At 49.6% G+C, this 15,000-nt stretch overlaps 2 protein-coding genes across 2 annotated transcripts in view; one reads left to right on the top strand and one right to left on the bottom strand.

Moving 5' to 3' along the window:
• immp2l (inner mitochondrial membrane peptidase subunit 2) overlaps nucleotides 1–15,000 on the bottom strand; it is a 123,538-nt gene that overhangs the window by 34,520 nt on the left and 74,018 nt on the right. The gene's annotated exons all lie outside the window — the stretch shown is intronic.
• lrrn3a (leucine rich repeat neuronal 3a) lies at nucleotides 394–2,502 on the top strand. The gene has a single exon (XM_071899098.2). The coding sequence runs from the start codon at nucleotides 394–396 to the stop codon at nucleotides 2,500–2,502; it is 2,109 nt and encodes a 702-aa protein (XP_071755199.2).

Genomic DNA, 15,000 nt, shown 5'->3' with positions numbered 1-15,000 from the left:
TGTCAATATGCATTCATCTCTCAATAACACCATATTACATTATGCTTTTTTCTCTCCTTTCTCCCCAGATGGAAATTGACACCGGTGACGGCGGCGGAGGATAATAATGATGGAAGGCGGAGTGATTCGCAGCTTCCTGCCGCTCCCTGAAGGACACACTGACCTTGACATATTCAGCTGCAGGACAACCTGGCTCAGCCCGAACTGAAAGGTTGCTTCTCTTGCCAAGAGCTGGAAGACAACAGGCGGGGCCGAGGCTCCGGGGACCGGGCGTCAGCACAAATCCACTCTGTCTCGCTGCAGTAACAAATGAGCTTTTATTTGTGAAGTTAACAGCGCTAACAGCTGACTCCGTACGGGCCAATTACCGGCTGAAGGGAATAAGGGGCCGAGATGAAGGAGACAGCGGTCGTGGCTTGTTTGCTGGCGGAGCTGGCGCTGTCCGCCTGCCTCGTGGCCCCAGGAGCCGCCCGCTGCCCCGCGCCGTGTCGCTGTGAGATACGACCCTGGTTCTCGCCCAGCTCTATCTACGCCGAGGCCGCAACTGTGGACTGTAACGACCTGGGTCTCGCCGCGCTGCCGGAGACGCTCCCCGCCCAAACACAGGTGCTTCTGCTGCAGACGAACAATATCATCAACGTGGAGAAAGCTTTGGATTACCTGGCCAACATCACTGAGATCGACCTGTCTCAGAATAACATTTCCTCCGTGAGCGATGTCTGTCTGGGGCCGCTGCCCCGGCTGCTGGCGCTCCACATGGAGGAGAACTGGGTCCAGCAGCTCCCGGACAGCTGCCTCTCCTCGCTGCCCAACCTGCAGGAGTTCTACATCAACCACAACCTGATCTCCACCATTGGCCCCGGGGCCTTCCAGGGCCTCGGCAGGCTGCTGAGGCTCCACCTCAATTCCAATCGACTGACGAGCATCAGCGGCCGGTGGTTCGAGCCGCTGCCCCGCCTGGAGATCCTGATGCTGGGAGAGAACCCGATCCTGGAGCTGTCAGACATGAACTTTAACCCCCTGGCCAACCTGCGCAGCCTCGTGCTCGCCAGGATGAATCTGACAGAAATCCCCGACAACGCTCTGGTTGGTCTTGAGAACTTGGAGAGCATCTCGTTTTTTGACAACCTGTTTAGTCGAGTCCCCCGAGCCGCGCTGAAGAGAGTCCAGAACCTGAAGTTCCTGGATCTGAATAAGAATCCCATCGAGAGGATCCAGAGAGGCGACTTCCTGGACATGATGCACCTGAAGGAGCTCGGCATCAACAGCATGCCGGAGCTGGTTTCCATCGACAGCTTCGCCCTCAACAACCTGCCCGAGCTGACGAAGATCGAGGCCACCAACAACCCCAAGCTGTCGTACATCCACCCGCGGGCGCTCCACCGGCTGCCCAGGCTGGAGACCCTGATGCTGAACAGCAACGCTCTGAGCGCGCTCCACCGCAGCACCGTGGATTCCCTGCCCAACTTGCGTGAGGTCAGCCTGCACAGCAACCCCATCCGCTGCGACTGCGTCATCCGCTGGGTCAACATGAACCGGACCGCCGTCCGCTTCATGGAGCCCGACTCCCTGTTCTGCGCGGATCCTCCGGAGTACCAAGGCCGGCGCGTCCGGCAGGTTCACTTCCGGGAGATGACGGAGATCTGCCTCCCCCTGATCTCGCCCGGGAGCCTGCCGCGGCGCGTGGCGGTCGGGAAAGGAAGTTCGGTGACGCTGCACTGCCGGGCGTTTGGAGAGCCGGAGCCGGAGATCTACTGGGTGACGCCGGCGGGCAACAGGATCCTCCCCAGCAGCGTGTCCGATAAGTTCTACATGCATCCTGAAGGAACATTTGACATCTACGACGCCACTGAGAGCGAAGCCGGCTCGTACACCTGCGTCGCCCACAACCTCGTGGGGGCGGACCTCAAGTCCGTGGCGGTGGCGGTGGACGGATACTTCCCCCAGTCTTCAAACCAATCCCTACATGTATATATCACATCCATCCGGTCTCACTCTGCTGCGGTGTCCTGGGATAGCGCAGGCGGCTCGGTGTCACAGATAAAATGGTCGGCAGAAGGAAGCCGTCCCTCCACGGCGTTCACAGCCAGGCTTCCTGCCGATGTGAAGGAGTACCGGCTCCGACAGCTGAAGCCCTCCACCCGCTACCAGGTGTGTGTCGAGGTCAGCGCTGCGCCGCCTGAGCGCAGCAGGCGGTGCGTGAGCCTGAACACCATGCAGCCGCCGCCTCCTGCGGAGGGAGCGGACAGCCGGGACCGGCTGGTCATGGCGGCCTGTGGCGTGTTTTTTATCGTAGTCGCTGTGGCTTGTTCTGTCGTCTATACGTCTCGCTACAGCCAGGTATTCTACAGGAAGTTGATAGCTGACCAAGCTGAAACACTGCTGCTTCCCGGCACTCCCTCCTCCTCCTCTTCTTCCTCTTCTTCTTCTCTTATGGAATTCGGAGTGTCTGGGGTCAAGGTGAGGGCGACAGTAATAGACTTACCGGACCGCTCCATGTAAGGAGAGTGGCTGTGGAAACACTCTGTGGATTAAGACAGGTGAAGAGACGCTGGACGATGTAATGTGTCCCATCTGTTCAAGACACTGGGCAGGAAAGTCTTACTGGACCTCATCACAGAGGTTCATGCATATTTACATAACCGGCTAAAAGCAAAGACTGTTTTGTATTTCAAACTTGTGTCATTATAACAAACTGACAGACAGATGTGTTGACTGTGATCCACATGGCTGCTGGTGGACAAGCAGACAGACTGAGTCCAGCTTGATGTGTGTGTGACATTAAAGGGCCGAGCCGGGAAAACACTCATAGAGTTTATAATGGGGGAAGAAACTTGTTAGTCTAGTGTACAATAAAACTGACTATAATGTAAACAATTTTATGAACAAATACATTTTTCATTAAACCTGTGTGGTGTCTTATAACTACAACCTTTTCTTGTTAAATTGTAACACTGGAATACACTTTTTCATCAAAACAGATCTTTTAAAATATTTCTGCTAAAACCAAAAAAAAAGCCAAAAATCAATAGCACCCAGTTGTCCATGAAATGCAAAATATTAATTCATGAAGTGTCATAAATCTCCCTGTGTGAGACGTTCTGTAGACAAACGTCTGTCTCATGTCTGTCCCTCCAGGCAGACTGACGCTGCTCAGGCTGCAGTGCAATCTGGACCAGGACGACTGGAGAGGAGAGTGTGAGATAGTTTGTTTGTGTGTGTGTGTGTGTGTGTGTGTGTGTGTGTGTGTGTGTGTGTTTACGTGCACACTAAAGTGTGGGGGCATTGGCAAACCCATTGACTTTGAATTGCATTATATTCTCTTTCATTAAAAATCCAATATGGATTCCTAACACAAACCTGAGTGAAGTGATGAATCGCCGTCACACGCGAACTGATGGGAGGCATTTATCAGCCGCCGCGGTCGTAGATCAGCCGAGTCTCGGCACCTCGGACAGGCTTTTAGAGCGCTGCCATTTGTCACCGCCGCCGCAGCTAAAATATGAGCCATTAGAGGCAGAGAGTGAGCAGGTCAGCAGGAACGGAGCCGTCCCCCTCGCCGTGTGACCCTGGAGACACGCCGCCATTACAGACACAGACAGACACAGACACAGCTCAGCAACTATCGGCTCGGTTGTTAAGCAGCTCGCATCGAGCCGAGGGGGGAGAGGGGGGTGGGGGGTGGGGGGGACGGACCGCAACACCAGGACAAAGTAGATCCAGTCCCGAACAGGACAGGAGGACGGCTGATGTCACTGATGTGCTGCACTCTGCTGTACGAGGCAAGATAACCAGGATCCAATAGAGAGTATGGTGCCGCCGTACAGCGCAGTGCATTCTGGGTACTTAGCACACCAGCTGCACTAGAGAGGATTTTCTAAAAGAATCCAGTTTCCTTCCTGCAGCTCGTCCCTCTGAGACGACCACATGACGTGTCGACATGTAATAAAAATAAAAACAGGAACGTCTCATTAATTTTTTAAACACTGGCGAAAAAAAACAACATAAAATGCCAATACACACCCGACGGCAAAAAGCCCTCAGAGTGATTCTGCAGGACCGAGGCTCACACAGCATGAGGATCCAGAGGGATCTGCTGAACAGAGACAGGTTTCCAGCAGCCGGACAAATTAAATCCACAATCCCCAGAGACTCTGCAGCCAGACTGAAGTCTGCGGCTCAGGATCCAGAGGGTTTCTCTCCAGACTTTAACTGATTTTGTTCGGTATTCAATCTGAAGTCTGCTGATCAGCTGCACAGTATGACAACTAGACCTTCTCTCTGTACAGCTGAACATTACTCTACATAGTGCTGAAACGATTAGTCGATTAATCAATTAGTCAATCAACAGAAGATCGATAATTGTTTAAATTTATCAGTAAAAATACCAAACATTTTCTGGTTGCAGCTTCACAGATTTGCTGCTTTTCTGTTTCATCTCTTTATTAAATGAATCCTTCTGTCTTCTGTCTGCTGCTCAGACTGAGGAAGAAACCTGAAGAATCACTTTGGACTCTGAACTGAGACGGACAGTTGTGATTTTGACATTTAAGAGACTGAATGATTGATTGAGTAATCGAAAAAATTATTGATAGATTAATCAATAATGAAACTAATCGTTAGTTGCAGCACTACTCTGCACTACAACAAATATCACTATGACTGTCAACTAGATTATATCACTTTATAGCTAAATATAATTTGTATTTCTATTCATTGTTTCCATACAGCTGATATATAAGTTATTATATGAAATGTCTATTGGGACGGAACAACAGTTTTTCCACACTTCCAATTCCAAAACTTTTCAAAGATTGTAAATTATCAAAGTTAGATCTACAACATTAAAGACTTAAGACTTTTACTTTTCATACTTCACTACATTTTACTGCTAATACTTCTATACTTATACTGAAGTAAACTATTGAATGCAGAACTTTTACTTTAAATGAAGTATTTTTCCATCATGGTGTTGATACTTTTACTGAAGTAAAGGATTTGAGGACTTTTCCTCCGCTGGTAGGAATGCGGTGAAATCCATCACACACCTCCATCCATCACAGTGAGATGAACACAGTGAAGTTAATAAAGACTGTGTGTGTGTGTGTGTGTGGGTGTGTGTGTGTGTGTGTGGGCGTGGCTCGGCTGCAGCATGATGAACCCACCGATGATTTTCCTCAGAGAAAAACATGGGCTCATTAATATTACACGACAAGCAGGCAGCGCATTATTTACTCTGCAGCTGAATTATGATATCCAGCGCAGACTGGGAGAATCATCCAGCCAGTTCCTAACTCCACATATAATTAGTCATTCTCTTTACTGCCGTATCGCTGGGCCACGATTGGTCGAGTGAACATCTGCAATTAGAAGGCCTAATTGAAAGTGACAAATTCTATGCGGAGCGTTAAAACTTTCCACCAAGATTTACTGTGGAGGAATCCACTCACGCACCAATATTATTCTCTACTTATCTGTCGTTGCCTTTAAGGTTGCAAATGAATGAGTCGACTCAATAGACTCTCTGTAGCAGCGGCTTCAGGCCCTCAGGCTCTGGACCAGCTTCTCTCTACCAGCTCTACGGAAGAAGAAGAGCTGCGGCAACAGAACCAGTAGAAGAAGAAAATGTAAAGTCAGGACAGAGAGGAAACACTCTGCTCTCACCTGGTTAACCTGCAGCATCGCTCCTCCAGCTGCAGTCTGTTCAGGGAGAAAAAGTCCTCAAATCCTTTACTTCAGTAAAAGTATCAACACCATGATGGAAAAATACTTAATTAAAAGTAAAAGTTCTGCATTCAAAAGTTGACTTCAGTAAAAGTCTAGAAGTATTAGCAGTAAAGCGTACTGCAGTATGAAAAGTAAAAGCACTCATTAACCTGTAAGAAGTATTTTAATGTTGTCGGTCTAACTGCTCCATATACTGTTGGGGAGTTTAAACTAACAATGCAACATATTTTATGAGCTTATCGTTTGTTTTGCGTGTAAAACCTTATTCTGCAAAGTAACTAGTAACTCCAGCCGGCAGATAAATGTAGAGGAGGAAAAAGAACAAGATTTCCTTCTGAAATGTAATGGAGGAGAAGTAGAAAGTCTCTCAGAATGGAAATACTCAGTAAAGAGTCAGAACCTCAGAACTGGACTGATGTGCAGAACTGGAGGAACTGGACTGAGTTTCTTTCCTCTGGAAACATGAAGCTGCTGCAGAGCCGGAGAGGCGGCAGGGAGATCAGAGTCTGAGGAGATTACAAACCAGCAGAGGAACAAGCAGAAGAACTGAACACGAGCTCTACTGAGACTCAGAATATAATAAAACCACGAGAAACCATCTGCAGAGCTTAACGAGCTCTGACTGGACGTTTAGTCCCAGCAGAAACATATCAGTAGTGTTATATATGGTGATGTCATCAGTGTTTACCCGCCCCTCTTCCTCCGTTTCATTTTCTGCTAATAATCCATGAAAACAGTCTAACGATGTCTGATGAAGTGAACTGATATTCTCTCATTACAACACTTCCATCTCTCTGCTACGTGTTCGCGCGGAAAATAAACTCAGAGAGACTAAAACTATTTGGTTATGAATTATTACCCCATTACCAACATTAGGTATTTAGGCCAGGCCGCAGCTTGCTGCTTGGGGAAGTAAAAGTAGAAAAAGCCTCACATTTATCTGCGTTCCTCATGCAGAACCTCCTGGGCTTTCAGTAATTATTCTCCCGCTCAGCGGCCCATTAAGTTAAAACAACATCGCTGACTTTGGCTGATCTTGGAGCACGAAGCTTTCCGAGCTTTTATTATTGTTTCATGATGGAAAGTCACAGATGGCGAGTCCACTTAACCTCCGCTGATAAATGGAAGCAGATCCCCGTCTCTGACAAGACAAGGTGGATCCACCAGAGGAGCAGGAGGATTCTGAGTCTGAGCTGTCTGCCTCTGGTCTGTCTGGTCTGTCTGGTCTGCCTCTGGTCTGTCTGGTCTGTCTGGTCTGCCTCTGGTCTGTCTGGTCTGTCTGGTCTGCCTCTGGTCTGTCTGGTCTGCCTCTGGTCTGTCTGGTCTGTCTGGTCTGTCTGGTCTGCCTCTGGTCTGTCTGGTCTGCCTCTGGTCTGTCTGGTCTGTCTGGTCTGTCTGGTCTGTCTGGTCTGCCTCTGGTCTGTCTGGTCTGTCTGGTCTGCCTCTGGTCTGTCTGGTCTGCCTCTGGTCTGTCTGGTCTGTCTGGTCTGTCTGGTCTGCCTCTGGTCTGTCTGGTCTGTCTGGTCTGCCTCTGGTCTGTCTGGTCTGTCTGGTCTGCCTGGTCTGCCTGGTCTGTCTGGTCTGTCTGGTCTGTCTGGTCTGTCTCTGGTCTGCCTGGTCTGTCTGGTCTGCCTCTGGTCTGTCTGGTCTGTCTGGTCTGCCTCTGGTCTGTCTGGTCTGTCTGGTCTGTCTGGTCTGCCTCTGGTCTGTCTGGTCTGCCTGGTCTGTCTGGTCTGCCTCTGGTCTGCCTGGTCTGTCTGGTCTGTCTGGTCTGTCTGGTCTGCCTCTGGTCTGTCTGGTCTGTCTCTGGTCTGTCTGGTCTGTCTGGTCTGTCTGGTCTGTCTGGTCTGCCTCTGGTCTGCCTCTGGTCTGCCTGGTCTGCCTGGTCTACCTCTGGTCTGCCTCTGGTCTGCCTCTGGTCTGCCTGGTCTGCCTGGTCTACCTCTGGTCTGCCTGATCCTTTTAATCTTTACTTTTCCAGGAAATACTGGCTCAGGAGAGCTGCCCAGTCCATCCAGTCCAACCAGTCCAACCATCCAACCGGTCCAACCATCCAACCAGTCCAATCATCCAATCAGTCCAACCAGTCCAACCATCCAACCATCCAACCAGTCCATCCAGCCCAACCATCCAACCAGTCCATCCTGTCCAACCATCCAACCTGTCCAACCATCCAACCAGTCCAATCATCCAACCAGTCCAACCAGTCCAACCAGTCCATCCAGCCCAACAATCCAACCAGTCCATCCAGTCCAACCAGTCCATCCAGTCCAACCAGTCCATCCAGTCCAACTAGTCCATCCAGTCCAACCATCCAACAATCCAACCAGTCCATCCAGTCCAACCATCCAACAATCCATCCAGCCCAACAATCCAACCAGTCCATCCAGTCCAACCATCCAACAATCCATCCAGTCCATCCAGTCCAACTAGTCCATCCAGTCCAACCATCCAACAATCCATCCAGTCAACCCTTCCAACCAGTCCATCCAGTCCAACCATCCAACAATCCAACCAGTCCATCCAGTCCAACTATCCAACCAGTCCATCCAGTCCTGGACTGCTGACCAAAGCCGTCTCTCCACAGCTGACTGGTAAAACAGCCGGGAGAGAATGAATCATGATCAGTTTCCAATGTTCTTTCCCTCACAAAAAAGCCACATGTGAATTCAAAGCACATGTGCTTTCTGGACACATGCTGGTTTTCACAGAAGAACAATTTTTATCACGTTTAACTCATCTGCCATTAGATTTCTCAGTATTTGTGTCACATGAGAAAACTTAACATGTATGAAAACCAACCAAAACCAACATGTGTCCAAAAAGCACGTGTTTTGAATTCACATGTGGGTTCTCACATGTGACTTTCACCTTTTACCAGCAATAAACTTTATGTGGATGGTTATTGTGTCATATCGTTTCAAAACAAGGGATGTTTCAGGATGTTTCTGTTATTATTGTATTTTTTCCTGCATTAAGCTAGCTTTGATTTTTTGTGGTTGTCCCTCAGCTCCAGTAGTTTCCCTGATCACCCAACTGCCACGCCACCTTACACACAGGTGATGGAGGCTTGTTGTGGTGTGAGATGTTACTATGGTTACCATGGTTACCATGACAATCGCACCTGCATTTACCGGCTTTACTTTATGCTGAATAAAACCTGGTTTTGCTCCGTCTTGCTTACCAGCAGAGGAGGGTCAGGAGAACTCCGACTCCTGAGTACCAGCCGGTCATCTTTATACAGAAGTTTTAGCCGCAACAGATTTAGTAATAAATAAAAAATAAAAATTTGGATAAACTTGTGTTGTTTGTGTAAAAACGACACAACTGGACCAAAACCACAGTCCTCTACTGTCAGCTACTGAGAAACTGTGATGGACAGTTGGGGGTTCAGTGCCTTGCTCAAGGTCAGCTGACTGCTGGTTGTTGGCTGGTGACCCTCTGGACCCTCTGCTCAGACAGAAGGTTTCCTAAGCTCTTTACAGACTCCCAGCTGTCCGTCCTGATGCTCAGAGACCCAAACCAAGTGCTCACATGTCGTGAGTCTGCTGAAGTGCCTTTGAGCCAGACGCTCGACTGGAAGAGCTTCAGCTAAATGTAGAAAACGCACCATGGCCCTGTGGTCCTGTGTCCCTGTGTCCCTGTGACCCTGTGGTCCTGTGTCCCTGTGTCCCTGTGTCCCTGTGGTCCTGTGGTCCTGTGGCCCTGTGGTCCTGTGGCCCTGTGGCCCTGTGGCCCTGTGGTCCTGTGGCCCTGTGGTCCTGTGTCCCTGTGGTCCTGTGTCCCTGTGTCCCTGTGGTCCTGTGGCCCTGTGTCCCTGTGGTCCTGTGGCCCTGTGGCCCTGTGGCCCTGTGGTCCTGTGGCCCTGTGGCCCTGTGGTCCTGTGGTCCTGTGGTCCTGTGGCCCTGTGGTCCTGTGGTCCTGTGGTCCTGTGGTCCTGTGGTCGAAACACTTTATCTGCACCATCCAATGTTGATTCTCAACTATCAACTGACAAAATGTTCAACAAAGAGTCACTTGTCTATTTGCTGTGTCTGTACAGACTGTGACCCTGAACCTAATATTAACCCAGACACTGAATCTACAGATTACTCTTCACACGTCGTGTCACATGAAACTGTCTAGACTTTTTAGTTACAGTCACTTGAAAGTAAGTTGAATATGAAAATTGACCAATACAAATACAGTGCGACCCAGTGGAGCAGCCATTTTCTTTAGTAATTAATATAATCATATAAGGATTCTAGAAAACCCGGTCCTTCATGTGCAGATCTGGAGTTAAAAGCCGTTTGGTTCCATCCTCATCAATAACACAACACAGATCAATAACACAACACAGATCAATAACACAACACAGATCAATAACACAACACAGATCAATAACACAACACAGACAGACTAAAGGCCTCACTTATAATAAATCTGGAAGCATGATGGAAAGAGATTAATTTCCATATTCATCAAACATGGTTACTGTCTCTTCCCAGTTCATCCATGACTGAGGAAGCTGGAGCTTCTCTGTGAGTCTGGAACATGAGAGCAGAAACGTCTTCTGATGGATTCAGGCGAATAAAGAATCTGCGTCACTTTGGGAGATGTGAAGGAAACCCGGTCCAGCTGCTGCTCTCCTCCTGCAGCAGAATCTGTTTCATTTCCCTCCAGTGTGATCACAGCTAGAGGAAATCAGTTTTTCTTCTTCCTTTCACAAAGGAAGGAAGGTGGGAAATGACATTGAACAGTTTGACGAGTCGCACAACAGAACGCCGCGTCACCGGAGAGACGGAGCGCTGGACGTCTGTCAGGAATATGACTGACTGACTGTTGGGTTTCGTTGTGTTTTCCTGCTGCGGTGTGTCATCACAATCCTCCATTACTGTCCCAACCAAGAAAATATACTGAGTCATGCAGGATGAGAGGCGTCAGCAGCTGAAAATGCCCCAATCCTAATTTCTCCCTCCTGTCTGGCAGATCTGATGTTTTTAGTGCAGTGTGAACAGAAAAACACACAGAATCTGATCTTTTCAATTCTGATTTGGACATTCACACTGCAAAAAACCTCCATCTTACCGAGTCATTTAGTTTCATATTCAGAGAACAATTCTGCGTGAGATAACTCCACTTGTTTCCAACCAATTCACTTTTTCAGGAATGTTCTAGAAATGAGTGTCAGTCTGTTGAAACCAGTCAGAAAAAGGCAGATCACTGCACTGCTATCAAGAAAATGACTCTTGATTCTACTAAATTCTTGAAACAAGTTGATTTGCGTTGGAAACAAGTGAAATGATCAAACCCCACTGGTAGATTTCTTCATTTGTTTTAAGAAAATGAAGATTTTAGGACTCAGACTGAATGACTTGTTAAGATGGAGATGTTTTGCGGTGTATGTGATCTGAAATCTGATGCATATCTGCTCTGTGACCATGTGACCGCAGTCTCAGACCACAGGTCAGATTCATGTGGTTTTAACGTCTCTCTCCATGGGACAGATCAGTCGTCAAAACATGGAGGACGACTCCAGCAGAGAGACAGCGAGGTCGCAAATCTAACGAGTATTTGGGGAGATCCGTCCATCCAGACGGAGGCAGAGGGGACAGATCAGATCGTAATCGACAAGTTTGAAACAATTACAGGAGAAAGGTCCGAGCGGAGCCACAGCAGCTGCAGGACCGACGGGGATAAAGAACTCCGGTCAAAGATGCAGCCATAACACGTCTTATCGGACTGTAATTTCTGTCCAGATTTGACGTCTTTTGTTGGTCATTTGCATTTCAGGATGAAGGTTCATTCAAACTGATATTGGATATGATTCTCTTTCAAAAATTAATGTGAACAGTCAGACAAAAAAATCTGAACTGAGCACGAAGCCTGCAGTGTGAAGGTTCTGCCTCAGTCCTGGGACTGGGAGCTGGATCCGGAGCTGGATCACCAGTACAGCAGCAGAACCTCAGTGTGTGAAGTCACACAGTAACTCTGCTGAGCCGCTTTCAGGCCTGAAGTTAATTATCTGTGGATCCGCTCTCCCTCTCCTCTCTCCGCTCCTTTCATCTCCGGTTCCTCCTGGTTGAGCCGGAGCGGGTGGGAGGGGGCGTGGCCTCGCTCCCAATTCCCTCCACCAAAGGCCGCTGTATGATTACACATCCTGTAATGAATAATTTACCTTTTCCTAATCACCCAGTAAGCTGCTTCATTTAAACGCCGGCTTCCTCCTCGTGCGGCGATTAGAGCCGGAGCCGAGGTGAGAGCGGCAGATTAGAGGAAATTAAGACCCGGCTGTTGTGAGCGGCTCCGTCCCGCCGAGCGCCACCGCTCCGTCCCGCCGAGCGCCACCGCTCCGTCCCGCCGAGCGCCACCGCTCCGTTAGCTCCGCTCGTTACCGCTCGGACAAATGTCACTGCGGCGAGCGGCCGCCGACAACCGCTAACGTTATCAGGACAAACAACAGCTGCACTCACAGCTTCAACCTCGGCTTCACCGCAGCCGCGTGACGCTAAACATCTCAAGACTGAAACTGAAACTCTGCCGGCTCTGACTGAACCAAAATAACACTGAGAGAGAGACAGTAACAGCTTCAGGATGTACTCTGGTCTCCAGCTCAGCGCAGCCATCTGAGCAGGTTTCAGTGAGCTGGATTGTGTAAACAGCGTCTGAACATGAAAGCTTTCTAAAAGCACTGATCTCTGGGTCATCTGCTGCACCGCTGCATGCTGGGAACTCTGGTTGGCTCTGGGCTTCAATCCGAATTATTTCTCAGTCATCGCTGCATCCAGTGACCGGCAGCAGAAGGCCGGCTGGACTGGGAAGCTCCCAGTGGAAACAGCTGAGAAACAGCCGGGACGACTGTGGGTTCAAACTGCAGGAATCAAACCTGCGACTGTTCTGCTGCAGGACAGAGTCTCTGACTGAGACAACATCCCTCTCCTCTCCTCTCCTCCTCCTCTCCTCTCCTCTCCTCTCTTCCTCTCCTCTCCTCTTCTCTTCTCTTCTCTTCTCTCTCTCCTCTCCTCTCCTCTCTCCTCTCCTCTCCTCTCTTCCTCTCCTCTTCTCTTCTCTTCTCTTCTCTTCTCTCCTCTCCTCTCCTCTCCTCTCCTCTCTTCCTCTCCTCTCCTCTTCTCTCCTCTCCTCTCTTCCTCTCCTCCTCCTCTCCTCCTCTCCTCTCCTCTTCTCTCCTCTCTTCCTCTCCTCTCCTCTCCTCCTCTCCTCTTCTCTCCTCTCCTCTCCTCTCTTCCTCTCCTCCTCCTCTCCTCCTCTCCTCTCCTCTCTTCCTCTCATCTCCTCTCTTCCTCTCCTCCTCCTCTCCTCCTCTCCTCCTCTCCTCTCCTCTCTTCCTCTCCTCCTCCTCTCCTCCTCTCCTCTCCTCTCTTCCTCTCATCTCCTCTCTCCTCTCCTCCTCTCCTCCTCTCCTCTCTTCCTCTCCTCTCCTCTCCTCCTCTCCTCTCCTCTTCTCTCCTCTCCTCTCTTCCTCTCCTCCTCCTCTCCTCCTCTCCTCTCCTCTCCTCTCTTCCTCTCCTCCTCCTCTCCTCCTCTCCTCTCCTCTCCTCTCCTCCTCCTCTCCTCTTCTCTTCTCTCCTCTCCTCTCCTCTCCTCTCCTCTCCTCTTCTCTTCTCTTCTCTTCTCTTCTCTCCTCTCCTCTCCTCTCCTCTCCTCTTCTCTCCTCTCCTCTCCTCTCCTCTCCTCTCCTCTTCTCTTCTCTTCTCTTCTCTTCTCTTCTCTTCTCTTCTCTTCTCTCCTCTCCTCTCCTCTCCTCTTCTCTTCTCTTCTCTTCTCTTCTCTTCTCTTCTCTTCTCTCCTCTCCTCTCCTCTTCTCTCCTCTCCTCCTCCTGTCCTCTCTCCTCCTCTCCCAGCTGGTACTCCAAACCCTCGGATAAGACAAATCCACCAAATGAGAACAGATCACAGCCAAAAAACACACGGCGCTCCATCGTAATGACGATAATTGCATTTAGTGCTAATTGGGTATTTAAATCATTTGAATTGTAAATGAGTGTGTGTGTGTGTGTGTGTGTGTGTGTGTGTGTGTGTGGGGGTAAAGCTCTTCTAAGTTGTTCTGGAAACACACCGCAGGACACTGAGCCGCGTCTTCATCATACGCAGTACGCTATATCAACATCCTGCTGCGAACAGCGGCTGATCCACATCGACTCAACACAAAGTCTGTTTCCAACTGAACTGAACTGCTGCACAGAGTCCAGCCTGAACACCAGCCTCACTGAACACCAGCCTCAGTCTGAACACCAGCCTCACTGAACACCAGCCTCACTGAACACCAGCCTCACTGAACACCAGCCTCAGTCTGAACACCAGCCTCACTGAACACCAGCCTCACTGAACACCAGCCTCACTGAACACCAGCCTCACTGAACACCAGCCTCAGTCTGAACACCAGCCTCACTGAACACCAGCCTCAGTCTGAACACCAGCCTCACTGAACACCAGCCTCACTGAACACCAGCCTCAGTACTGAACACCAGCCTCAGTCTGAACACCAGCCTCAGTACTGAACATCAGCCTGAACACAACAGGAGTCAGTGCAGGTTCAGATCAGACTGGTTTCACATCTCCGTCTCTGTGATCCAGAATAACTCAGTTCATCAGCTGGGGAAAATAAGACATTAATCCTCAAATCAATCAATCAGTGATTGGGAGCTTCAGCCAACAGATGAGCTTCCTGAAGACTGAAGATGTGTTTTATTATTGCTGTCAGCAATAATTATCCTTTATTCTTCTTTGTATTTATTTATTCATTTATTTATTTATTTTTGAAGATTTTTTTTGGGGCCTTTTGCCCATTGTTAGGGTTAGGAAAGAGAGAGGGGGATGACATGTGAAGAAGGTCCTGGGCCGGATCTGAACCCAGAACGCTGCGGTCACATGGTACGAACCTCAGACCGCTGAGCCTCAGGACGCCCCTTTAGAAAGAAGTCCACCTGCATTTTCAAAATCTATTAGTTAAGTGTTTGGCTGAATATAGACATCAGTTAACTCTGTTACTGAATGTTTTCTGCAGCAGAACAGCAGCTGAGGAGACGGAGAGACGGGAAGCAGGAGAGACGGGAAGCAGGAGAGACGGGAAGCAGGAGAGACGGGAAGCAGGAGAGACGGGAAGCAGGAGAGACGGGAAGCAGGAGAGACGGGGAGCAGGAGAGACGGGAAGCAGGAGAGACGGGGAGCAGGAGAGACGGGGAGCAGGAGAGACGGGAAGCAGGAGAGACGGGAAGCAGGAGAGACGGGGAGCAGGAGAGACGGGGAGCAGGACGTCCTGCAGCAGAGAGACGA

This window comes from Centroberyx gerrardi, chromosome 4, assembly GCF_048128805.1.
Source record: "Centroberyx gerrardi isolate f3 chromosome 4, fCenGer3.hap1.cur.20231027, whole genome shotgun sequence".
NCBI classification, from domain to species: Eukaryota; Metazoa; Chordata; class Actinopteri; order Beryciformes; family Berycidae; genus Centroberyx; species Centroberyx gerrardi.
This window is presented reverse-complemented; position numbering and strand designations above follow the sequence as displayed.

What these genes read in the sequence shown, in the direction of transcription:
- lrrn3a (XM_071899098.2), top strand. Translation starts at nt 394, where the DNA reads ATGAAGGAGACAGCGGTCGTGGCTTGTTTGCTGGCGGAGCTGGCGCTG.